Source organism: Neopelma chrysocephalum, unplaced genomic scaffold, assembly GCF_003984885.1.
Source record: "Neopelma chrysocephalum unplaced genomic scaffold, ASM398488v2 Primary Assembly neopelma1_74, whole genome shotgun sequence".
Lineage (NCBI taxonomy): Eukaryota > Metazoa > Chordata > Aves > Passeriformes > Pipridae > Neopelma > Neopelma chrysocephalum.
In genome coordinates, this window is record NW_020897735.1 from 5219301 (window position 1) to 5246833 (window position 27533).

Genomic DNA, 27533 nt, shown 5'->3' on the forward strand with positions numbered 1-27533 from the left:
AAATATTTAGAGCCAACTGTAACTGAGGTCTCTTTGATGTGTGTCTTCAATTCCTTCCCAACACAGCAGCTGGTTTAAAGAACACATGGACCATAGAAACAATTTTATTGCCACCAGAATCAGTTCACCTTCCATAAATCACTGTTTCTTGTCTCAACATTCAGTGTCACTACACAAACTGACACTGCAGCAGCTGAAGCAGGAGCTGAGGCCGAGTGTCTGGAACAGAAGTTCCCACTGCTCCAGAAAAAGTGTCAGATCATTTCAGAGAGATTCCTGAACTTGCACCAACTGAAATCACAACATTTATTTTCTAGAATCCTTCCTAATTTACTCTTCTCCTTCTGACACAGGCATTGAGCTGAAACCACCCTGCAGAGACAAAAACTAAGAACTTTGACTTCTACATGTGCACTACCTAACCTTCAGCTCCTCTTTCCATACTTTGGACAATCCCTCCTCTCCCCAGAGGAACCCAAACAGGTAATTTCCATCAGCAAATGTACTTTTTGTGGTTTCACTGTGGGGTGTTTTTGACTACAAATGGCTTTATAGGTTGGGAACCCCTGGATTTGTCTGCATGTTATGATAAAACACAACGGAACCATTCACAAAACAAAACGAGTTTTTACATAACAGAACGTGCAATAAAAGCGCAAGAAAGAAAGAAAAGAAAGAGAGAAAGAGAGAGAGAGAGAGAGAGAGGTATCCAGAGGAGAACTTACCCCGCGCTTTAGGCTCCTGAAGCAGTGGATTTTGGGTTTGGAGGTCATGAACTCGTTGAAGCGATGGGAGAGGGGTTCCTTTTGCTGCTTGGGAGACTGGGGGCCGTTGGGAACAGCAGAGGGTGAGGCAGAGGCAGGGGGAGGAGGAGGGGGCTGATGGGGGGATGTTAAAAGGGACATAAGCTACGTATAAGAGATGGAGAAGTGACAGAATAAAAAACCAAAATAAAAAGATAAAAAAACACAAAACGAAAATAAGCATCAAAACCGATATTTGAAATTCAGAGGAAAAAAAAAACCAAACCCAATTAAATAATTAAATATTAAAGGCCATGGTTCAAAAGAGGGGAGAAAGCAGTAGTTAAGAGTTGTGTTAAATGAAGAGTGTGATAAATGAAAGTTTTAGTAAGTGATGCAACAGAAGAGTAACACAAAAGTATTTTGAAGGAAGCTCATGCAGACTCTTCCATGCAGCTGCTATCCCCATAAATTGCCCTGTTCTGCTCTGTGGACAGCTCGGAATAATGCATATGGATAGAGCTTTCAAATACCTGAATTTAAATGGATCAGATAAGGAAGGTACCTTAGTGCCCAGTAGCGTTTCTATTATCTGGAAAACAACAAACCACATTCCTTCCTGCTTCCAAATCATACCTCAGCCATGTGCATCACACTTCACTTGTACAAGTTATTCTATGAATTTGCTCAGGAGGTAGTCCTGGGTGTGGTTTTTTTCTGGCTACACTGATGTAAGCACCAGAGAGCTGAGTTGTTTCTCATACCAGCACTACGAGAATGATCCATTGTGAACTGGTAGATTTTTTTTTTTACTCTAATTAGAAGTAGTTTGGTAAAGGGTCAGAGCAAGGGTGAGGTTAAAACAAAGAAGCTACTCTGGGCTGCCATCAGTGTTACTGAAAACTGATTCAGTCCAGTCACCCTGACACGTTCTGGTAACCCCAGATAAATGCTGCCATGCATTATGGTGTAAAATATGACAGTGGAATGAAAAAGGTTTAATGGATACATTAAGTTAATATGGTCTTTTTTTAAAAAGTCAACTGCTCAGTTAGTTATGCTCCATTAGTTGTGCCTCAGGATGGAATCGCAGCAATTCCCTGTTCCCAGCCACCCACCTGCTCACCCCAGTGCACAGAACTGGAAACGCAAATGAAAAGCCAAGGAGAGTTTTAGAGAGTGGCAAAACAGTGACGCCACATTAAAGCTTCCCACAAGTAACAATGTTAGTTGGCACACATGGCACTAGGTAAGTGGTTTACGATTCCTTCTCGGAGTTAGGAACAGAAATGGACCATGGCAGAGACGTGACAACTTAAGTTAAATTAATTTTAAAAACTTGCAACATAATTAAAGAAATTATACGAGAAAAAAAGTAAAGATATAAAGAAATTTTAAGTAACCAAAGACTACAACAAAACGCCATTAAGACATCAGTTATTAACTTTCCGAATCTAAAATTCTCTTTAAGAAAAAATTGTACTTGCCAGGATTACCAGACAAGACAGAGGTTATTGACAAAACACATACTAGCACCACGCTCAAGTTTGCAAATCAGTACCTTATTTTTCTTGATGAATGGCCATAACTTGCCCTTGGATTTGCCACCAAACTTGGGCTCTGACTTGCCATCCCCCCTGGAGTTGGAAAGGCTGGATTCTGAGACAGTTCTCTTCATGGGCTGCGTGAAATCCTCAAATTCGATGTCTCCCGGAGGCTCAAACCCTGATTTAAAGGCTTCTATTACCATCTGAGAATCCTGGAATGGGACAGATCCAACACAAGTGTAAATATCTTAGGTGAGGGCTCTCATCAAATTGGTGGCACATTAAAACAGAGTAAGGACAAGAAAGTTCATCCTTGTGGGAACCAACCAGGCTCATTCCTGGGAGTGAACACCCACCCAGAGCCCAGGATCAACACCAGTCTCTCCACCTTCTGCTCCAAGACCAGGGTATTTTTCTTGGCTCTATTTTCATTACCATTATGTGCTTTCAAAAAAAACCCCACCTAGGCACAGAACAGTATCCCACCAAAACAAGGACCTCTGAGGTGTAATGTTCAATACTCCCAGATACTGAAGTGATAAATGCAGTTAAGAACACAACAACTCCCCCACACAGAATAAAAGTCTCCAACCTGTGTCTGTCAGAATGTGTTATAACTGGGAACATAAATGACCACAACTAAGGTTTCATTATAAATCTCTAAATAAACAATCATTCTATGGAAATAAGTCTTTATTTTCATAAATAAAGTGAGCTTTAGTCTTAAATAGTCCATTATTGCTGTTATGAAACTCCAGTCCATTTTGCAGAGATATCACAGAGTTGTTACTCAAAACACCAACAGATAAAAAGCAGAGGACTATGGTCTATTTAGGAAAATTAATAATATATAACTATCATTAAAGCATAGGTTCATTGAAGGCAACTAAAGATGATGCTTAGGAAGAGTAAACTCAGGTCTTCTCACTCCAAACTCCCACTGAGCTGCCCAACTCCTGAATCTGACCACAGCCAGCAAGGTTTTCATTCCCTTTCTTTCATTTCCAACACAAACCCCAAAAATTCTGGTACAAACATCCTCTAAAGGCCTTTTCATGTCTACTGGTGAAAAGCACCAAGAGCTTATTAACTTTACTGACTAGAAAAGCAATCACAGCTCAGTACCTGAACAGGTAAGTGATTTGTAACAAAGATTTAAGGTCACTGAGGCCACCTTCCCTCATGGCACTATCAGGAGGGATATAAGTCAGCCACACTGACTGTAGACTGTGTACAGTTTGTTGCTCTTTTGTTTCTTTTGACAGAGGGAAAAGAAAAAAACAAATCAAAGCAAAACCAATAAATAGCACTTTTCCTACTCAGGTCTACAAACACAATTAATTATACATAAGCTCAAATTCAGACCTCAGCTTGCCAAATGCATTTAAAACCAATGGACTCAGGGGAAAAAAATATTTTTACACACTTCCCATTTACTTGTTTTTTTGGAAAAGGAGATTTTTGGTATACTCTAACAGCTTTCTTCTAAGATCATTAGACAAACTGTGCCTCAGAACACAAATATCTTTTCAGTCTCTTAGAGAGGAGCATCACCATCCTGATCACATAAACAGATGAACTTGTTGCTTTGAAGGCATTTCACAGATTCTGTGTATGTCTGTAGGTAAAATCCTTTCAGGAGAAATCTAGTGGGCTTCAAACTGAAAAAGAGTAGGTTTAGATTAGAGATTAGGAAGAAATTTTTCCCTGTGAGGGTGGTGAAGCCCTGGCACAGGTTGCCCAGAGAAGCTGTGGCTGCCCCATCCCTGGAAGTGTCCAAGGCCAGGTTGGATGGGGCTTGGAGTCACCTGGGCTAGTGGAAGGTGTCTCTGTCAATGGCAGGGGGTGGAATGAGGTGATCTTTATGGTCCCTTCCAACCCAAACCATTCTATGACTCTAAGAGACTACACAGTGTTATATTAAATACTCCACTGGTATTTTATTCTATGCACAAGGCTTTTCATTTTTTCCTCTTAATTTTACAGTGTTCTTTCCATTTAGTCAAAACATCCTTCCACTACAATGGAGCTAAAAATAACCAGCATGCTCCATATATCACAGAGATAATGTCATAACAGGAACTCCAAAGTCCATAACAAATTAGTTTTATCTGCTGCTAGAGCCTTCTGAATCGGGTTCTGCACAGGTTCACCTGGCAGTCACCACAGCTCACCCTTGCAACACGACCTTTGTGTTGCTCAAGTGGTTAGAAAGGGGAAATGAAAAGAAGAAAACATTAAAAACTATTAGAAACACGGTTACAGCCAACCAGGATTCCCAGCTAATTCCACACAGTTTCTATTGCTATTGTCAGGAATTCTGCACACTTCAATGAGGGTATAAAATAATCCTATTTATGTGGTTACACATTTAGTAACTAAGCCTGAAAGAGTTGCTCCTGTGCAGAGTGGGCATGAGGCAGAACTTTATTCTCTGCAGCTTAAATATTACACAGACAGTATTAAATCTGACCCAATATGCCACTCTGGTTCTTTACACTACCCAATAAAATAGAGGCCCTGGAAGAGAAGTGATGTTCCAGAATCCTGCCAGCATCCAGAGAGAGAGGGAACATGGAGCTGGCCGTGGAAAGGAAGCCTGTTAGCAGTTCCAAAGTCACTTTAGAAATACACCCTGCCTTACTATTGCACTACACAATTCTGATGCTAAAAGTCATGGTGGTTCACAGATCCCACAGGAACTCCACCTTCATGGACCAAAGTTTTTAACAAACCTATCCACAGCCGAAAATTTATTATGAAAAAGCTCTGAGACACCTACATGAAGTCCAAGGTTCTGCTGTTTAAAAGAAGAAAACCAAAATAAAACAGCAACACCTTACCATCAGCAGGTAATATTTTACTGACAGAAAAAAAAAACGCTGCAGAACTTGCAGGTTCCAAAATCAGCAAGAGTCAACACACAGTGTGGTACACAAGGTAAATTCTAGTAGAATTATGTGCTCTAATTTTTCTGACCAGTACATTTTATATCTTAGTTGTGTTATTCCATTTAAAGCCCTGGTTTCTGAAGTGAAGTCACCGCAAAAAGAGCAGCTTTCAGTGCCATTATCCCTTTCTTCAGTAATTGCACGTGATAATGGGGCAGAAAAAAGCGACATAAAGCCAGAAGATACCAAGAGCTAAATACAAACTCCAAATGCATCAGTGCCTTTTGGCAGGGTCATAGAGTCTGACCTTACACACTTCAAGCTTGGTGACACTGTATTTCTGTTTATGATTACCAGATCCTGGGGATCTGCTCCCAGCTGGGAAGCACATGTCTGTGTGGGCTCAGAGCTTCTCACAGAGCTCTTCCTGCTCAGCAGGCTCCTGGGTTTGCTCACCATTGTGCTGTTCTATCATCACCAGCTGTCCCTGCAGTCAACTCTCCTGGAATCTGACCTCATCATCAAGGTTGACCACAGCACACACCAAGTGGACTTTCCTATCCAAAGCTTTTTAAGCTTGAGGAGTGAAGGAGACAAGCTTCAATTGTAATATTTGGAGGAAAAGGAGAAATTCTCTTGATGTCAGTTTAAGAGAGCCCAAACTTCTTGAAATGCTAAGGGGTGAGATGGTAAAGGTCTGTGGTAACACTCTGCACTAGTGGCAAATGCAGTACATTACCTGGAGATAAAGAAAATACAGCTTTTAAATTGTTCCCATGTGCACCTATGGCCACCTGGACACAGTGGCAGGACCTGCGTTGCCACAGAAGGGCAGCACAACACTTTCATCAGAATCAAGAAGGTAGAAACTACTATTCTAGAGATGATAAAATCCCTGATGACTTCAAAGAAAAAAGAACCATTAATGGACTTAGAACGTGCTAAACCCTTTGTTGTTGTTCAGATATAAGTACTTTGGCTAAACACATTTTTGTCAGCACGGTGTTTACAGGAGGATCCTGGTAAATTCAGTCATCAATGCTCAAAGCCACCATTTTCTAATGTCACACCTGTGCAGGAGTCACCAATTTGACTTATCTTTGTGCAACAGAGGCTGACTTGAATATAAAATTCACCCTGATTCAGACACCCAGCTGTGTGTTTTGCTAAGACCTCACTTGAAGACTCAAGCAGAGCACAGGCTGAGACACGAATCTCCCCAACATGATTTCACCATGCAGCACCAAAAGCTGTACCTCAAGCAGGATATATTGTTCTAACACAGGAATCTGTGCCCCAGTTCCCCATTTTCCCACTCAGAGAGTAATATTCAGAATCCTTGGTTTCCTATGCTGCTCTTTGTGAGAGCCATTGCTGAACAGAGAGGAGAGGATTCATTTCAAAACTTCAGCTTTGGGCTTATGCTGCCAATTCATGGCAGTCCCCGGGCTCTGGGCACTGAGCAGCTCAGAAAAGATACCAGTGAAAAACATGTATGGGAAATTCAAACAGCCAGCAAGACATATGCTGTATTTGAAGCACTATAATGTGATCCATGAGCAGGGCTGAAAGAACAGAGACTTAGTGTAGGAAAGGAGCAGATCATTCTGCAAACAAAATAGAAAACGCATTGCCCTTGTGGTCACTGAACATCAGGAAGCTCAACTGAGCTCTTTATCAGCCTTTTTATCAGAAAGGCTTCTTTGCATCCTACAATGATGTTCAGAAAGCAAGGTTTGCTCATTTACAGGTTGCCAGCAAACCCCAAATCCGCAAAGAAAGATTTTACAGGAAGATTTCACCAGACTTCACCAAACTGCAATAGTTTACAATAGTAGCCAATACTTTAAAGACTTTCATTATTATAAAACTAATTGGAATGAAGACATTTCTGAAACTTTGCTTTCTGACTAGGAGACATAGAAACCACCTTTACAAGAATTAGTGATTATTAAGTATTTGAAATTATCCAACATTATCTTATTCTATGCAGAAGCCTATTTTTCAATCACAATACTTCAAAAAGTAATTATCCTAGCAAAAGGAGAGAATATTCCTAAAAGAATAAAATTTAAAAATAACAAGCATGGCAGTAGAGGCATTTCTGGGTGTTAAGTAGATTTGGGGAATAATCTGAGCACATCCTGCCTCAGACAAAGCAGCTTGGGACATGAAGCTGTGCTTTGGTTTAGTTCTATGACTGCAGAGCTCTGGTGCTGCAGCCTGGACACAGGATTTAATTCTCCATATGTACGAGATCAATACTAAAGATGACAATCAACAATGCAAACAATGCAACACTTACATTCTTGTGATCCACTGATTCTGCAGCCTTTGTTATTTCATCCAGACACTTCCCAATGATGGGGATCACTTGGCGGTCGACTTCCGCAAAGGTTTTCATGGATTCACCTATCCTCACGATCCTTCTCTCCTCCATCTCTTGTATTTTCTAAAATGTTACATTCCATTCAGATCAAACATCAAGATTAACTTCACAGTTTCACCCAGTTTTCCTCCCCAGCGTACATCAGCTGCTTTAAAACTTCTGGTTTAAATATATTTTTCAGGACAAACTAGGACAGCTGTTCTCAGGAAGGCACCAAGTGATGCTGTTCCCTCAAACACCAAAATGCCATTCTAAAAGGAATCTCTTTTACTATTACTGGGAATTTTTCAATTAACTTTTTATGTTAAAAACTGCTGATTTGCCAAAACCCCAGCTTTAGACTTGTAAGGATTGGCTCCTCAGGGCTTTAAGAGAATTTCTGCAACAATAAATTCATTTTCTGTGCATATTCTGAAAGATCTTATTTTCATTCCACTGCAGAATCCACGGAAATAAAAATCTTGATGTCTCCCCTTCTCCATTTCCCTAGAAGGTAATTTTTGGTTTACAAGCAGTCCTATACATTGTGTATAGTTCACAATGCAATACATCATGTATTGATGTACAATACATCATGTGTTGTTCACACCAGGGCTTCCCAACATATGCTCCTCGTTGCTTAGTGGATTCAGTGCCAAGATCTTCAGCATCTATTCCACAGGCCTCTCATTTACAACAAGGGAAACTGGATGTGGCATAATTCTATTATGACAAATTACAACAGGATACAGAAGGGCATGAGCAGGAACAGCCTGTTTTGCACTGGACTGCAGGAATCCTATGGAACATCATCAGCTTAAAAATCCCCACTGCCTTGACTGATCCACAAGCAACAACAATTCTTCACAAAAAAAAAAATCCCAAACTTATTTCAAAATCTAAAAGAAAGCACTAGAGCTTACTGGGGCACTGATAGGGAAAAGGGCACATCTGCAGAACTTTAGCATGCCCCTCTACACATCAGAGTGCTTACCAGCTCCTCCATCAAACACAAATGTATCGCAAAAAAATGTTATATTTGATCCCAGGAATAACTTATCTCAAGGCATTGGTTTGAAACACCACAGGGCAAAAGAGGAGGTGCCCATTTAGCTCAGAAGTTTCAGCTGTGGGTAGGAAAGTGCGTGTTTGCTACGCAAATATCAGCTATTTCTCATCTGATGACAAGCATGTGACATTTCCTCCCTTAAAAAGGTTGTATGTTCCACTTCTGATGCTTATGACCCATTACAATGGAACAGTCATTTCGAACTTCTGTTCTACTACATTAATCCCCATTCGTTCAGCCGAGCACAGACTTGGATCTCCAGTCAGAATAAATGTGATGGCTTTTTTATTCTTCCTCTACAGCCTTTTCTTTAGGCACCTTAAGACATAATCAGCACTAAACCCTTTGGCATTCACTACTGCAGAATTACTGTGCTTTACATTTAAACATCTGTGAAGTCTGATTTGAGCACAGGTTATAAAGGGCTGTGAGATGCAATGCTGCCCAGCTGACTCCTGCCCCAACAATGCAAATGATGTTCTCATCCCCAGCTGCACAGGCACAAGAGTTGAACAGAGCCAGACTGTGAGGATTCCAAAGGCCATCGTAATCTGTCATGACAGTTCAATGTCACCTTCCTCATATATTATTGATCCCTTGACATCTAGTCTAAGAAACTGGGATAATTTATCCTAACGTCTCTTGGGGTGTCTTGCACATAAAATCTGCTAAGAACGACCAAAAAAGTTAGCAAAAAGTAAAAGTCAGGGATTGAGGTGATGTGCAACATGACCCTCTGTTCTTATGACAGAACTATGAGCTACTCTAGATCTGTGCCAGTGTCCCTTACCTGGAAGATGTTTGGTATGTGTGTGTAGTAATGCTCGTGCTGCTCACTGTTGAACTTCTGTAGGGTGGAAGAATATTCTGCTTTGCTGTCTTCTGCCATCTGATGTCGCAGCTGGGCTTGCTGTCTTGCCTGAAGAAATACCCAAAGAAATTTATAATTTACTACATGGAAAGCAATTGCATTTGTTGTCCTCCTCATCTTACTATCCAGGAACATTAGGATACAGGACTCAGAACACTCCAGCTTTTGATTTACTCATATTTTGTGAAGGAGTTCATCTCACCAAGCACAAGCTGCAGCCTGGGCAGTGCTGCTGTTCCTTTCTTGTGTTACCAATCCATGAACCATTTTGCCTTCCATGAACAACCTTTGGCAAACACATGTAAAACACTGAAAACAAGCTTATCCCTGTCCACTGGACAGGCACCTTCTTGGCACACTTGTGGACACTCTTCTTGCTCCACATATGCCCTGTTGGACGGCACCTCCTTTCCTCTAATGAACTGCTTCCCTGTTGCTGAGCAGTATTTTCTGGGGAAAGGGAAGTGAGAAAAAAACCCAGCACAGTTTTGTCTCATTTCCCATGCCTTAGGCAACATGATCATGACAAATCATCTTAACTCTGTGTGTTCTGCAGAGTCCTTTACCCACACTCCCTCCAACAGCTCTGGCATGAAGCTCACGAGGAGAGAGAAGCCTGAGCAGCAGCTGAGACACGACTCCCTTCCTATTTTTACCCACACAGATGATTTGTTTTGCTGCCCAACACAGCAGAGCACTGGGCAATTAATCTCACTTCTTTCCCTAGAATAATCTGTCCCTGAGTGACCCTTTTATATTTTCAGATTCTTCCCCTTACAGTTCTGCTTTCCAAGGCCTTCTGTCATCTGCTTCACTGCCCAATATTATTCCCTTACTCCCTGTCCCATCTGTTTGGTTTAGATGCCTTTTCCTTCCTTGCCAGTGGCCTTCATACAGCAACTCTTCCTTCTCTTCCTTTCCTACATCCCTGAGCCTTCACTGCCTGTCCTGCTCCTGTCATTGAAGCTCCCCCTCACCTGGCCAGAGCTCTGCTGTTCAATTGCTGAATAACCCCTTAAGACAAGGGGGTTATTTAAAAATTCAACATTAAATTTAAATTTAAAAATTACTTAAAGCACTTTGGAGTGTTTCAGGGAACACAACACAGCAAAGAATTTTAGCATATTTCAAGTGGGGTCCCATCAAAACCAGTTCAGATCAGGGTTATTCTTTGAACTGTTCCAAGCAGACAGTAGTTTCCTGACAATAAATCCATGAAATACCAAATCATGGAACATTTTAGTAATCTTAAATGGAAGGTAACAAATTCTGCCAGAGGGTTTCAAATCTCGATTTGTCAAGCTCACACATCTCACCTAATAATTTACTTCACCTCAATTCAGCTATTGCTTTTGCAGTCAACTGTAGGAATTTCCCAGATCCCCTTCACATTCCTTCTACAGAAATAATTCAAGCAGAATGAGGAGATACTGGGCACTAAGTGCATCACAGGAATGAAACAGTAGCATCAAATGGAAAAGAATGTGACTATAACCAAATAAATGAATCCAATAGAAGACAGACTTTCAACTTTGCTTGTTCCCCAGGGGATTTAAGTGTCCACTAACTCCTGCAAAGGATGAGTGTGTAATTTCAGCATATTTACCTGCTGCAATCAAATTCCAAGAAGCCACATCAATCATTTCTCTGCCCAAGTGCTATAAAGCTTATTAAACTTTATCATCCACGCACTCACACATAGCTACATTAAATGTGAGAGGAAAACAACGTAGCCTTGTACTACAAACACAAATTTACCAGGAAAACAAAGTCAGCCATGGAAGGGTGGGACAGCTGGAAGAGTGGTGCAAGCTTGTCTCCCAGCCCCTTCCTCACATCCCAGCTGCTGCAGATCAATATCCATTTGTGAGGCCCATTCTCCTCATCTACCTAAGAGCAACCCATTGTTTGAGCTGACTTTACTCCAGCCCCGCTCCCACTCATACAGCTGTCTCTCTCTCTCTCTCTCTCTCTTTTTTTTATAATTTTAAATAGTGCAACTCTGGAATTTGTCCCTTGACTCTATTGTTGAAGCAGAAAAACAAGAAATCCATTATTACACATTTCCAGGCAGATCCAGCAAGCATTAAGCCAGAGTTCATTTTGGAGAGCAAACTCAATGGCTGGATATGACAAAATAACTCTGAGCTAGATGTATACAGGAGTAGACAACCAGTTTCCAAAATGATCTTAACTGGCCCCAAATAAGAGGGGGAAGCAGATGAGTAAATAAAATTGGGTGCATTCCAAAACCAAGAATTTTTGTGTGAGAGCCCTAGTGATGTTTTGTTTCTCCTGGCCATTTAATGCATTTGGCAAGCTTTAAACAGCTTAAATATTTTTCCAATGAGGTATTTGGATCTTAAAATAAGAATATAAAAAAAAAAATCCAGAATTTTTGTATTACTTCATTTGAGTATGTCACTTACTCTAGCATCATCACTTCCATTATCAACAGAATTACATTTTATAGGCTCCTGCACTCTGCTGAAGCACTGAGTGATAAAAATGAGTTGATTTTAAGTTTCACATTCAGAGTAATGGATGCAGTAGCCTGGAGCTGCAGAGACTCACAGGAGCTATTTCAGGAGTAATTTATAGTTGAGCTTTACAGAAAATAAAGTTTTGCCTTCTTTACTGCTCACTTGTGCATGCAAACAGCTTCAGAGGAGGTTTTTTGGGGGGGCTTCCTAGAGTTAATGTTAAAATATTTTCTCTCAACAGTATTTCCAGAAGGAAAGGCTTTGGAATAATTGGGCTCTGGAAAACCAGACCATGACTTTAGATATAAGAGAATGATACTGTGATGCAGCTTTCAGTTAACACACTCTGTCCTTTAACTGGGCAGGGATGACTGAGTAAGAGCTCACATTTCCAGCACCACATGTGAAACCACAATCCAGATTTCCTACAAACTGCCAGATTGCTCAGTTTGTAAGAGATTCAAGGCAAGGTACTCTGAATGCAACGAAAAATCCCCTCCCTTCTTCAAAGAAAGGAAGAAAGAAAGAATGAGGTCACCTTTCAGCAACACCAAAAAGCAAAAAGCATATGTAAACCTGAGAGATTTGTGGGGGGAACAGCAGCAATTTGCTTTCAAATGCCTGATGCTGAGAAAGACACGCAGATTTTGCACACCCCCAACCCCAAACATCCCTTTATAACATCTTTTTCTCCCCAAATAAACGTGCACAGTGTATAAACGTGTCCCTTTCTCTCCAAAGTCTGGTTTTGTTAAGGCAGTTCTTCTCTGAACTCACATGGCAGCAACAGAACTAGAAGGTCACATCTGTCAATGCTTATAAAATGCTCCCAAAAATGAGTGACAGCCCAGTACCTGCAGCACCACTAACCTTGCAGTGAGCACACAGGTTAAGCTTCAGGCTCCCACTGCCATGGCAATCAGATTTAAACACAGTCACACCAGGGGAGTGTTTTCTGTAACTCAGAGAACACTGTGGGTAAAGGAAGCACAGCTCTGATAGACTGAACTAGGTAAAACCTCACTAGCAGCAGGAAAGGCTTATTATGTGTGACCTCCTCTCACAGAACCTATACAAAACTGCCATTAAATGTAATCAAAACCAATCTTTTATCTTTTCTTTATACAGCTTTACTAGATGATGGGGGAGAAAGCAGGGCAGTAGTGAACTGCAGAACAGTAATAATTTTCAAAGTGTTGATTTTTAAAAATCAGTAGAGTTGTGTCTGTCTTTAGTGTCTAAAAAAAACCCCAACACCCAGGTCTCAACAGTACCCACCTCAGGTGAAAAACAACACTAAACTCAATAGCTACATGAGCCTGCAACACCCACTATGGCATCTATCTCTTGAAGTAGCAGGAAGAACACAAAGATATTTACTCAAGATTATTTTAACCTCATTTCCTGCAGATTTTTCTACTTAACCACTGAGTTGAAAAAAACAGACTTTGAAACATCATCAAAAGTTAATTTCAGCTGTTTAAATGACTCTACCAGGAGCCCAAAGATGCCAGAGAGGCAGATGCCAGGGTGGGACACTGATGCTCTAAAATTTTTCATGACTGAAGTACTTACGGAAGTATTTGTTTCCCCTTTAAAACAAGAAATAAGAAATTAGCAACACTTTTGCTCTGAAGTAACCTGTGTTTGAGAGATATATTTAGTCTGAACCTGCTCATCACCTGTGTGAAACCCCCTGCAGTTTAGCAATATGATGAAACTTCAGCAATCACCAAAGAGCAGAATGAGATCAAAGAATTACAGACAGGGGAACGTCTCCATAGCCCTGGCAAACATGCAGTGCTAGTAAAGCTTTATATATCAATCTGAATTAAATCAATCCTAATACTTTATGCCTTGGAGTAGGAAAATTTAACAGAGAAAGGGAATATGGACATCTTTATGATGGGCACTGCCAACCCTGAAGGTGTGAGAAAGCATTATCAAGCTGCTACATGTTACATGCTGCCTCCAAAAAGAATTAAAATCCAAATCCTTGTATAGTGTTACATATAGCTTCTCCCCCCAAAACCCTGTTTGATATGAAATGCAACTGGTGATACAGCATAGGAGAATTTTTTTAAAACCAGGTCCACTTTCTGTCATTTTAGTCTCCAATGCAGAAAAGAATGAGGAGATTTTTTGCTGAGAACAATTTTCTAAAGACACATTCCAGAAACAGCAAGGGGGTCAATAGACACACTGTCTTCTGGGTTTACACAGACAAAAAATGCAGCTCCTCGGGGCTGTTATGGTGGGAGTGATATGAATAACTGAAAAGGGCAGAAAAAAACCTTGGCTGCTATTCAGCTGGTCCACACTAAGTGGAACAGTTCAACTTCTCAGCAGTCGCTCTTGTCCAGAATGGCAGAGTTTCCAGTCAAAACGTTGGTGTCACTTTATTTCTTCTTTCTTTTCTCCCATTCTGCACCCCCTCTTTTCTTTCAAACTCAGACAGCATGTGAGATGCTTCACTGCCAGGCCACTGCCTGCCAAGATAGATCTGTCTTTGGCAAATCCAAGATCAGACTAAAATGCAAACATAAAAAAAAAAACAAAAATCATCCCTGCCCCCACCTCTCGACTACCCAAGCCCTTCAAAATAACTTAATGATAAAGGCAGACTCAGAAACACTTCACCAATTTCAGGAATGCTTTCAATTGCTCACAGATTTTTCAGCCTCAGGCTCTGGTCCTCCCTCCACAGCCTCTCTGTGACCACCAGGCACCATCAGGGAGCCTCTTGGGAGCAGCAGCACTGGCAGCGTTTGCAGAATCATTAATAACAGTGGGCATCCTGCCACAGACTTCAAAACAAGGCCAGGACTGCAGGCCTGGATTTACATAGCCTCCAAATCAAGCTGCACTGTTTACTATTTTACAATAACCAGTTGGGTCTCTCTGAACTGGCAAGCAGAAAAAGGATTTGAAGTTTGCTTTCCTGAAAGTAGGAAGAAAAAAAAAAAAGAAAAGTAGAATGGGGGTGCAAAATAACAGCCAGGGAAAGAAACAAAGAGAAAAATCCTTTCTTTTTACACTAGGGGATGTGGGGAAAAAAATCTGAGTCTCTGTGGATCCCTGAAATCCTTTGGCTGAATATAATACACAAATGAGCAAACCACTGAAAGGGAATAGAAAATCTTCATCACCACGTCTCAGGAATGGTTATCTAGTGCAGTTGCACTGCACATAATTCTGCCAGAATTCAGAAACTCACACTAACAGGAGACATCCCAAAGGAACACAGCCCCAGTGAAGCCCTAACAATTAAGATGGATGAAATTAATTAAGAAGAGCAGCACGTGCCACTGTGCCATGTGCCAGAGAAGCACCTCTCAGCACACTGCTCCAAGGCCCTGGGGAATAACTGTGCCTTCAATCCAAAAGTTTGTCTCTTTGCACTGCCCCTCTCATGTCACGAACACTAAATGTCCAAACTCTCTGGGTCACCAAACTGCAAATCCCTGCTAACACCCAGGAATTTGCCACACAGCTCGGAGAAATGCAGTTCCACAAGGACATCTAGCAGGTCTGGTTTAATACAAAAGAAGGTGAATCTCTGTGTGTGGAAGGTTATGTGGATTTGAGGGAGGAGAGAACAAGAAAAGATGTATTTGGAGCCGTGGCCAACAATGTTTAAATGATTTCTGAAGGTCTGTTTAGTTCTACTACATAAGCAATTAAATCCTGCGGTGTATAAATTTGAGCATTGAATACAAATAGTGGAAATTATTTCTTGAATATAAATAATGGAAATTTCAGGACTGTATAATAGATTGCTTTGCTCATACTTGGAATACTGGGCACAGCTCAAGTCATCTCTCTCCAAGAAAGAATTTACAAACACAGCCAACACAGAACAGACAGTCAGGGTTGAGGAACGTTACCAGTGTGAATCTGCCAGCCTTGAAGACCAACTTTACGGGTACAATACATGAAGTTGTCTCTTGGAGAGGTGAATTAGTCAACAACAACATTGAAAAGGCAAGTGTTCTCAACACTTCCTCACCTCAGCATCTGTCAGGCCACACCTGGAATACTGGGTTCAGTTTTGCTCTCCATTACAGATAAAAAATGTGGACAGACTGGAGGGGGTCCAGAAGGGCCACAAAGATGATCCAAGGACTGGGAAGCTGCCATGTGAGGAAAGGCTGAAAGACACGGGTTTGTTCAGCCTTAAGAAAAGAAGGCTTAGGGTACTTTGTTCCAGTATTTAAAGGGTGGCTATGGAGAAGATGGAGACTCCCTTTTTACATGGAAAAGATCAGGGGTAAAGGGTACAAGTTACCCCTGGGGAGATCCCCACTGGACACCAGAGGACAATTTTTCACAGTGAGAAAAAAATGAGCTATTGGAATAATGTCCCCAGGGAAGTGGTGGATTCCCCAGTGTGGGACACTTTCACCATTCAGCTGAGAAGGGTGCTGGGCCATCTTGTCTAGACCAGGCTTTTGCCAAGGAAGGTTGGACCAGATGATCTTCGAGGTCCCTTCCAACCTGGTATTCTATGATTCACTGAAACTAAAGAGTTGGCAAACTACACTGGCTAAATTCTGAGGCCTTAGTTCTTACAAAGCTGAAAAGATCTGTTCTGATGTTTTGACAGAAAAAGGATGACTATAGACAAGCTTTCCAATGGTACAGCATGAACTAATTGCTTTGCATTAGCTAAGAATGCCAGTTATATTGCAATTCTGATTGAAACTGCTGCTTTTCCTTAAGTCAAAAGTTGCTCTTAAACCTCCCCTTCACACTCCCCTCCCTTTAGCAATTCACCTCCCAAAAGAGTTGTATTGTTACAAAACTCAGTCAAATTGCCATGTAGAGCATTGCTGCAGAGGAGCACTGCTAAGGGGAAATATAAATTCAGTTGGATTTCCTTATCTTGCACTAAAACTGACTGATGATCTTGCTCTTTGATCTCTTAACACCACACACAGTGTATGTATGGGACACATATGGATATTTATTAAGTTCTCCATCCAGTCCTGCTGGAGTCATTAACTCTCTATTGAGTAGAAATCGACACTCTTAAATTAGTCATGATTCCAAAAGGGAAACAGCTGCTGTGCACAGAGTCACGGATGGCAGGTTGTAAACAAGGCTTACTCTTCCAGAAATGCAAATTGCTGTCCTGAGGGACTCCCTGCACTCACACACTACATCATCCATTAGGAAGGAAGCAGTTCAGGAAGGATATTGGGGTCTGCATAACCTAGGGAAGTAACGTTAGTGTGAATCTAATGGCCTTAAATCACGTTACCAAGCAAAGACTGCACTTGAATTGATGAGAAATCTGAGCCATGCCACAAGCAAAGACACAGTAGCTTTAGCCAGCTTCATCTGTGGAGCAAATGGGAACCAGAAACCTACTCAACGTATATAAAAGTCATCCCCATGCAGAGAACACAGAAAAATCTTATACAGTGTCTCAGTCTCAAATCAGAAATGCACAGGCCAGGCACCTGCACCATCCTCAGGACTGAGCCTTGCACACCCCACCTGTGCAGAGGTGCAGCTCACAGCAGGGAACAGGAAAAGCAAAGCCTCTGGGACTACTCACTGCACTATTTGCCACATTAATGACACAAACATAAATCTTCGCCACCTTTGCATGGCACCACATCTTCTAAAATGCTGGTAAGTTCACTGTGCCAGTGGGTGCCTTGATGTGCAGAGGAGAGGGAGGGGATATTAAGTCCCACTGTCACAGAGCAGATGACTTAGCACCTCCTGAAAAATTAAGCCAATTAAGTAGTTAAGGTCTGCAGAAAGCAGATGCCCACAGCCTCGGGTTATGCTGCAGTTTACTGCTGACAGACTTGACTGAGTAAACCTCAGTGACACACGTGGCCACAGCAGAGCCCTGGAGACATCCCTCAGGTTGGTCTGTGGTGTCAGCGATTTATGTGGCACCCGGCCCTGCTGTGACTCGACTGCTGTCCTGACAAATCGTGCAAACTGTGAGAGCAGGACATGCTGAAATACCCATCACAGATTTCTCCAGAGCCCAAACAAAAATAGCTCAGTGCACCCCTCGCTGTAAGGATGTGTAAATGCCCAGTGAAGAGGTTTGTGTCCTGCAGCACGGCAGCCACAGGGCTGGAAAAGCAGTTACCACCTGACAACATCACTGCAGTGGCAGAGCCAGGAACATCAGCATATTCCAGTTTTCAGGAACACATATCCAGTAAGAATTTGACAGTGATTCAGCTCATGGCTACCCCAGGCCATGCTAAGGGGACGTGTCTCCGGTGGCTAAGGAGGGAGACAGACTCTGTACCTTGCACTGAAATTCATGGTGAGCACCCAGGTAACGTGGCACAGGAAAAGAGGAAATGAAACCTCAGTATCTCTCTGCAGTTATACTTACAGAGTAGAAAACTAATGTCATGGTGATACTGTATTTTAAGGCTTTATGCAAATCTTAAGCTATTCTGGGACTCCAAACACCTTGGATACTGCAGACACAACCTGATCTGAAAGTTGCAGAGCACTGGGGAAAGCTCCTAGAGATTGCAATAAGCTTGAGATCACTTCTATTTCCCTCAGTTTCTCCACTTCAAAAACAAACCAGAAACAAAGGTAAATACATCTAAAACTCCTCAGTATCTCAGATTATTACCCATGGCCAACTTATGACTCTTCAGCAAAGGGACAGATCCTGCCTGACACCAAGTACCTCAAACCACTCTCCTCCCCTCAACTGCTGAGCAAATCAAAAGCCAAACCCTTTTCATGGCTGGCCTCAGCCACTTCCTCTTTAAAATCAGATTCTGCAAAGTATACCTTAAAAAAAAAAAAAAGTAACCTTTAAAGAAGCCAGCTAATTTTTAGATTTTGTTTTATTACAAGAAGTCTGCAAAGGCACCACTGGGTACCATGTTATCCCATAAAGATGTCAGCTTTTTAGTGATTGCAGCTCTGAAGAGGAGGCAGGAACAATAGAGCTCTGCCTTATATGTACAGTGGCTCTGTGCTGGCAACAGAGACCGTTTCCCCAAATGGTCAAAAAATTGAAGCAGCTCCACTGTGGTTTTCAAAAGAGAACTGCTCTAAAGCAGACATCCCACAGCAATCCAAATGAAATAAAGCTTTCAGTGATACCTACGAGGCTTCCCGGAATCAGCACCAGCACATTGCACCATTTATTTGTACGGATATTTATAAGGATGTTTTCCCAGGCAGTGAGCTTCCCCCTGACTTTGCCACACTGAACTGACAAAACCTTGGTGTTAAACTGCACTTTGTGTGCACACAAACATCTCCTTGGCTGCTGGTGATTTAGAGGCTCAGTGCAAACAGAGAAGGGAGATCTGATGCCCTGCTCCACACTTGATTCCTGCATAAAGATTGTACCCATTGCAGAGACTGAACACAGCTTCTGCTCCATGTTCCTGCCACCAAAAAAGGAGCTGGGAGGAAACAAAGCCAAACACTCTTCTCTCTCTCAGATCAGGGACCAGGCTGCTGGCTGGCAAGATGATGGAGGCCATCCTGGCCACAGAAGGGATGTTATCTCTGGATATCAAGCCTGAGCTGATCCCACAGAAGGAGTACAGACCCAGGTTACATGATCAGACTGCACATCCAGCCCTGCCTCAAAGCACCCACTTGAGGCCCTTTGCTAAACTGTCCTGAAGAAATAAGGAGGAAAGCAACTCTTCATTTGTTTCTCTGACACTATTCTGGTTACTTAATGCTAGGAAATTGTAATACAAGAGCTGCCCCTTAGGCAAGGCATAAATGCTTGTGGTTGGCAGCTCTGGCACAGGATTTCCTGCTGCAGTTGTCAAAGGCTACAATGACTGAAAGATGAAGAGATGTGAGCATTTCAGAGCCTCATACAGCTTAGCAATAGGGAACTGCAGCTGTACTGTCTCCTAGTTGCATGTGTCATTGTGATCACTGCAGAGTTTTAATTCCATTAATGCCATCCACTCTATAATGCATGATGCAAAAAATAGCTCATGTGTCTGCTCATATTTGCAGGTACAAGGTGAAGTAGCCAAGGTGTCAATCTCAAGAGGAAGAAATGAGGGCAAATGATCCCACTGCTTGAGGAGCACCTTGTTCTGCCAAAGCAAAGAGTATTGGCTCTGACACAGCCCAACTCCTGCTCTCCTGGCCCAGATGGATTTCTGGGAGCTTTTGGGAGTAGGAGTGCAGCAGCCAAGCCAAAAGGGGCAAGAGAAATGAGAACTGCTGCAATAGGAGGAGGAGGAGGGAAGTCATCCTATGGCTTCATTTGGAGCTGAGCAGTTCCTGCATCCCCCTGGGGAAGTCGGTGAGAGCAGCACTGGTTGAACAATATCCCATTCTGCACTGGGAGTTATGCAAGAGCCGTCCCAGTCACACGGGCAGAGGGGAGCAAAGAAAGGGCATTATTCACAGCCTGACATGGATGAACCCAGTTTAACACATGCACTTGGAAAACACTGTTCTCTCTGTTCAGTAATATTATTTCACATTCCACTCATTTTGATAACCTTTTCCTTCTCCATCTACTCTGTTGACTGCCTGAAAAGTGGAGTAATGCCTTCTCCTGAGAGCTGCCAACATGCATAACTAACAGATTTTTTTCCTTTCAAGATACCACTGAGCCTCATTTTGCAATAAATAATTTACAAATTCATACATTTAAAAGCTAGAGAAATTTAGAAGGGAAGCCTCTCTGTTTCACTTGACAAGGAAAAAGCAGCAGGGATTGCTTCCCAGAATTTACCTAACCCTCTCAGATTGATATATGGCCAATATGCCACCTTTCACTCTGATCAGAAAAGGTCAGTCTTGGAAAGGGATGGAGAACTAAGGAGTGTCAGCTCTCTACTTCAAACAGTAAGTCATGTCTTTGTACCCCTTTGACATGGCCTCAGCTTTGGAAAAAATCTAGGCCAAGCCCTAATTTTATCTGTGAAAGAAGTATCACAAAAATCACTTTATACAGATAAAGCAGAGATGATCCCCCTCTGTTATAAAAACCCACATGTGGTGCTACATCCTTAACAATCTGCACATGCATTCATCTGTCAAGTGCCCTGGCAAATCCAGGAGGCAACAAAGGATCAAATCTACACGGTGAATTTACAAATAAGAGCCAAGCAAATTACAAGACCACAGAGGTATTTTGTCCTTTGATGTGCAATAGCACTTGGGGGAAATTTTCTGAGCTTGTTTTTCATTTACTGTCCTCATTTCTAATAGCATCCTTGATGCTATTTGCCACGTAGTCTCCTGATGCTCAGCATACTAGAAAGATGTTGAGATCCCACAGATGTAAAGGAAAATGTCTATTTGATATCTTCACAGGACTGAAACAACTCAGAGTAGAATGAAGCAGACCTCTGGAGAAGCAAAACCTACATTTTACAAGGACCACCTTAGACTAGAAAGGATTTCTTACCTATAATTCACTTTCCTTTCCTGTCGTTGCAACGAGATGTTTGGTATATTTTAAGCTTTTTCTTTTTCTGTTCTCTTTGGTTATGGGTTTTTTTTGTTGTGGTGGGGTTTTTTTGTTTGTTTGCTGGTTGGTTTTTTGTTGTTGTTTTTTGGTTGTTTTTTTTTAAGAAACAAACTTTTTCAAATGTTCTGGTTATTTTCTGCCTCCCTGACTCAAACTCAGGGAAGACAAAACTGTCCTTACACATTGTAATATGGTGTTTCTCATCTGCTTCTGAGCAGATGTGTAACTCCAAAAAGAGAAGCAATTTAAAGACACTTCCTTCCATCTCCATTGCTTCCTTAAGTTACAGGTACTGGACTTGGATCAGTAAAATTTACACTTTAAGCGTCCTCTAAACTTTTTAAACTTTAAGCATCCTTCCACACATCCAATTTTGAATCAAATTAAAGAGAAAATATTTCCAGACAGACATGCTGGAGCAGGACTGGATGTTTAAAATTAAGCTCAGTTCAAAAGCTTCACTGAATGGGGATCAATGTAAAAAAACCACAAATGACTCTGCAACCAGACAGCAACTGAGAAATGAAAATAAAGGCCTTGTGCCATCTGTGACAATAATGGATTCCAGAATTCTGCATCACATGGAGAGCTGTCCTGCTCTAAAGTCAGGACCATGAGAACAATTCTGGGAATACTTCATCACATCCAATGACATCAGAACATCTTCAAAGTGCTGCTCAAAGGGCAGGAAGTTGAGTTCTACCTGGATCACAGAGGAAACAAAAACGTGTGGAAACTGCAAGCAGCCCTCAGGGAGCCCTCACAAGCCTGACTGTCACAGAATCCAGGGTGTTAGTTAAAACTGAGTTTGCATAAACTCCTTTAGAGCCATGTCAGCTGTGTTAAACTCAGATATCACCTACTGAAGAAAACTGACTGTATCTGTTTAGAATTTTTATGCAAATGAAGTTTTCTGCAGAGATCCCCCTGTTTTTAATTAACATACAGCCTGACTCAAGTAAGGCATTAAGCCTGAGGGTTTATCCTCCCATTGGGATTGAGGAACTAAACCTATCACAGCCGTGTTTACAAACAGTCTCTGCACCCTCAGCTCACCTTTTCAACATCTGCTTTTGTCACGTTGATGTCAGCATCCATTTTCTCAAAATACTGCTGTGCTCGATCAGCTTCTTTGCAGTCACGTTCAAACCGCCTTTTACTCTGAAAAGGAAAAACAAAGGCCTTCATTGTGGGAAGGAAACAAGACATCAACATCTACCTAAAATCAATACCTGCCCCTAAACCAACCTGTGGTAACAATTGTCAGATTTTGGGACTCGCTTGTTTACACTGGGATACATTTCCATATTAAAAAACTCCAAAAAATAAAATTACCAGAGACACTTTTTTTGTTTTATTATTCAGGTTGCTTGATGCTACCAACACCACTCATATTTCCATATGTATTTTTCCCCTGTTAGCATCTCTTCTGCTCCTGTAGAAGAAATCATTCTCCCAAAACTTAACTCCTTCATTTTTATAATGTACACGGGAGTTACTAACGTTCATAAATGTGCAAGAAGTACTTTTGGTTACTGATGTCCCCTCTCTCTATCCTCTCCTGTATTTACAGTCTCACTTTTCATTCATCACATGAACGACAATTCCAATGCATTCACTTTTGAGAAGCAGCACCTCACTCAAGAGATGGTCCTGTTCAATTTATTCACACATTATTAAGCTGTTCAGCTTTCAGTGGAATATCTAAACAGGACCCTTAGGGACTCTGCAGTTCCAGCAATGCTTAGCACACTTTTCAAGTCATATCAAATGAAATACTACTCATGATAGACATAGATCCCACAGAAAGCCAAATGTACTATTAAAACAGACTTTTTCATGTATGTTTAAGTCAGCAGAGTTTTAAAAAACCCATTTATACATCTTTTATCCCTACACCCTTCTCTTTCCGAATATGATATCTGGAACCATCTCTATGAAAACAATAGAAAAATGTCTTAATGTCACATCTGAGGAAGTTGCCACTTACTGCTTCAAGTTGTTTCCAGCAAGTTTCAATGTGTTGTTGTGCCTTTCTGCCATCGTGGAAGTGCTGTTTAGAAAAAGAGAAAAGGAAAACATTTTTGAACAACAAAAGAACAAACCGTCAAGTACGCTCAAGAAATAAAAAACCCAACCAGAAATCATTCTGACAGCTGTGTTCTTGCAAGGCTGCTGAATTGAGCAGGTGTATGATGACTATCTAATGTCTCAGCAGGCTGCAGATGGATATTTGCATCAATTATAGTGGTTAGTTCGACTAAGGCTAATTAATCCCTTTAGCAATTCTACCTTGTATTGTTCACTGTATCTCATAATTATTGGTTTCCCGTATCATGAGATCTGAAGCACTTTTATCTCAAGAGCGTCTCTTTGGTGACAGACTGAACACTAGCTCTAAATTAAAATTTCTCTCTACATGGAATTTACCAAGAAGCCCTTGATTGGCACATTCTAACAACTGATGTTTGTCCTGATTTTCATTCAGACTCAACAAAAACCCCTCTTCTTCATAGTTACTGGCTGTGTGTGCAAGGCCAGCTGCTCATTCCTCTTGAGAGGTGTTGGTTCTGTGGGTCCCCCCAGAAACCCTCCTCTCCATCACACTGAGGGTGAGGGTGTGTGCACACTGAGGTGTGACAGAAGTTTTAAATATTAGATATCAGCCAAATGACAAGGAACTTCTGTCCTAGCACGCCTTGTGGAATAAGACTCTCAACTGCAATTGGTTTAAATAACAGTTCTTAGACTTTACACAATGATTTTCATCAAATAAACTAATGTGTGTTAGATATTACCCCCTCTACAGAATCACAGAATGGTTTGGGTTGGAAGAGACCTCAAAGACCACCTTGTTCCAACCCCCTGCCATGGGCAGGGACACCTTCCACTAGACCAGGTTGCTCCAAGCCCCGTCCAAACTGGCTTTGAACACTTCCAGGGATGGGGCAGCCACAGCTTCTCCGGGCAACCTGTTCTTCCATATGCCTGGCTTTTCCTCAGGACAAGAAATTCACCCAAGATTGTTCTGCCAGTCAATGATCCAGCTCTAGACAGGAACGTTAATGCAGCCCCCAACTCACTGCTGGAACAGGGTACTCCCTTTCCTCACAAAGCTGCATCTTCCACTACAGCAACTGGTATTTTCCTGTGTCAGGGGCAGGTCTCTGGAGCAAGTGTGTGATGGACATTTCAGAGCTGCTGTTCTGGCTCCATCAGACAGCACAGTAAAAAGCCCCAAAACTACAATTCTCTATTGTACCATGTCCAATAAACTGGTATTATCCTAAAAATCACATCAACCACCTTCAACTTGTTTGTGAGAACAGAAAAACACCTTGGCTACTCTGAGTGCCCTGGATGCTGTTACCTGGAGTCCCAAACACTGGATGCTCACCTAAGGTTGAACACAGGGGCATTCTATAGCTTTAAATGTCTGGATATATGAAAATTCTCACAGCAAACAAGAGAGGCAGTGTCAGAAGTGCTTTTAATCCTGGCATGTGCCATGGAAGGGAGCACAGCCGACAGCCTGGCACTGCCATGGCCACAGAGAGACCTTCTGCCACCAACCCTGGTGGTCCTGGTGGAGTTCAGATCCCTGTCAGGCTTCTCCAAACACTCCCTCACCACATCATGACATGAAAAAACCCCAGACACCACTGTAAAAGTGCTGGGGCAGAGGGGAAAGGCTCCAAGTTGATTTCGGTTCCTTTTGTAGATCCCCAATTCCTTTCAACTCTGCGTGTGACAGATGCTTCATCTTTCCTGCCAGGGGCTTTGAAACTCTCCTTGTTTCAGGCTTGCTTTGGTAATTAGAGTTTAGGAAAACAGTCCCAAGGAGCAACAAAAACAGTCCCAAGGAACAGCTGTAATTTAACACTACATTTTTCAACGTTTTGCTAATGAGCATGGAATTCATGAAAGTCTTAACAGTGAAGCTGGAAGTAAAATGACTCTGCTGTCTTCGTGCTGCCTTTCCTGCCTCCACCAACCTCTGCCTGTGTGCTCCCTGCTTTGCTGGCTCTGACTTTGCTGGTGTAGGAAGGGACCTGATTTGGGAACAGCTGGTCTGTGTGAAACCCAATACTGTCAATGACCCATAAACCTCAGGAAAACAACATGCCAGGTTCACTTAACAGAAAACAATTGTAGAGAGGAGCTGAAGGATGAACTTGGAAACAAAAGCCTATCAGATAACAGGACTGCCCTGAGCTTGTCTTTTTAAACCTTTGTAGTTAAATAATGTAATTTTAACAAGCCACCCCTGCTATTTCCAAATTTGCCTTCTCTGTAAAATAAAATCTACAAGCTGCTGGAAGTACAGGTAGTATGACTGCATCTCATTCAGATTTTACTACATTTTGGGTTTTTTTTTAAGAAGTTCTTTTGAAGAAATGGAGCACTGAAATGTAACATGGGCGTTACTGAAGATTATTAAATAGTGAAACTGAGGACTTGATGCTGAGTGACAGTCTGATAAATACAGGTGCTTCACATTTTGGAGATTTCAGTGCAATAGTGCCTTTATTAGTTCAACCATTTTCTAAATATACTTATAACCCCCAATTCTTGTTGTGTTATCCCATACATACCCTTGCTATGAGAGCTAAAGCACTTCTGCTTTCACAAATCTTTTTTTTTTATGATTCCTGCTTTCCAAAAATTCATTTTTTTTATATACATCAACTAAGAGAACCTATATTTCTTCGTCTCCCCTTCCTATTTTATGGGTAAGAAACTGAGGCAGCATGGTTAAGTGATCTGCTCAAAGTCATACAGGAAGTCTCCAGTTTCCTCAAACCCTGCACTATCTTCAACTTCCGCAAACTCATTTCCTTTACAATCCTCTTAAACAGCAAATGTCCTTTACCTTCACCTCCCCACCCCCAAACCCGACAAAAACAACTTTTGAGGTAACTACTCCTTGCTCAGGTTTCAAGTTACAAGTTCTAATTTAAATGAGTTTTTTAAACAATAATTGGTTATTTTACAAGAGGTCGTTTAGCAAATGGAAACATGACAAATGTTTAAGTTAATCATATGGAAAACTATCACTCCTGGTAACACACACTTACACAGCTCACAATGATGAAATTAGAGTAGTTGATGCAATACAGAATATTGGATTTTTTTCTCCAAAACCAAACACCCAAACTACTGCACCCTAATCAGGCTTTCTATTTAAAAAAAAAAAAAAATCAGATTATGAGCAAGACACTGAATTAATGAATCACACTTCAAGTGTGCCAGTAACGTTTGCAGCAGCAGGATGCTGGTGCTTCACACACCATGATTTCCTCCAGATTTTTCACCCATATCCACAGCATTCAAAGCACACATCAAAAACACAGTAAAGTGAAAGGTTTGGGTTTATTAGTGTTCATTACCCAACCTCCTTAAGTCACATTTTAATCTATACTTCGCAGTCTTAGGCAAGCAAGCGCTGTGCCAACTTGAAGATTTCCCTGAAAAATATTTTACTCAAATATCAGACCTACTAAATGGCTTCAAACCCAGCAGCACTGCCCAGACTCAAACCACACATGACCACGACTGTCCTTTTTCCCTTTGTTCAAGCCCAGCTCAGTCAGGATGTCACAGGCTGCTCTGAACAATCCACGATGCCCATGTTTTAACTGGACATCTCCATCTATTCCAGCTCACAGGATAAGACCCAATAATGCAGTTTTTAGGTGATCTCATGAGAATTCACCAAATTGCAGAATCAGTTTGGAAAAGACCTCCAAGATCATCGAGTCCAATCTTTGACTGATTTCCACCCTGTCAACTACACCACAGCACTCAGTGTCATGGCCAGTCTTTCTTTAAACACCTCCAGGGATGGTGACTCCACCACCTCCCTGGGCAAACTATTCCAATGCTTGACAACACTTCCAGTGAAGAAATTCTTCCTGAAATTCTGAAATTCACCTATTAAGACTGGAGATATTTTTGTCAGAGTATTAAGCTGCTTATGTGAGCGCTGTGGATTAACTTAACTTTTTTAAAAGCATTTGCTATATTCGAAAAACTCCAAGCTCAGGGAATACTCAGCTGTAATAAAGGAAGAAGAGTTCCAGGAAGAGCAGGAA

General features: G+C 41.7%; 1 protein-coding gene across 24 annotated transcripts in view; it reads right to left on the bottom strand.

Moving 5' to 3' along the window:
- Nucleotides 1-27533, bottom strand: part of FNBP1 (formin binding protein 1) — a 98325-nt gene that overhangs the window by 24486 nt on the left and 46306 nt on the right. For 12 of the 24 annotated variants that reach the window (XM_027688056.1, XM_027688055.1, XM_027688060.1 and 9 more), the window contains 6 exons: nucleotides 23429-23491; nucleotides 22495-22599; nucleotides 9409-9537; nucleotides 7487-7633; nucleotides 2305-2502; nucleotides 726-908 (listed from right to left, as the gene is read on the bottom strand). In XM_027688056.1, coding sequence (XP_027543857.1) covers nucleotides 726-908; nucleotides 2305-2502; nucleotides 7487-7633; nucleotides 9409-9537; nucleotides 22495-22599; nucleotides 23429-23491 — 825 coding nt within the window. Of the gene's footprint in view, nucleotides 1-725; nucleotides 909-1308; nucleotides 1336-2304; nucleotides 2503-7486; nucleotides 7634-9408; nucleotides 9538-22494; nucleotides 22600-23428; nucleotides 23492-27533 lie in introns of all 24 variants that reach the window. The other 12 variants (XM_027688074.1, XM_027688072.1, XM_027688071.1 and 9 more) reach the window with 5 other exon arrangements.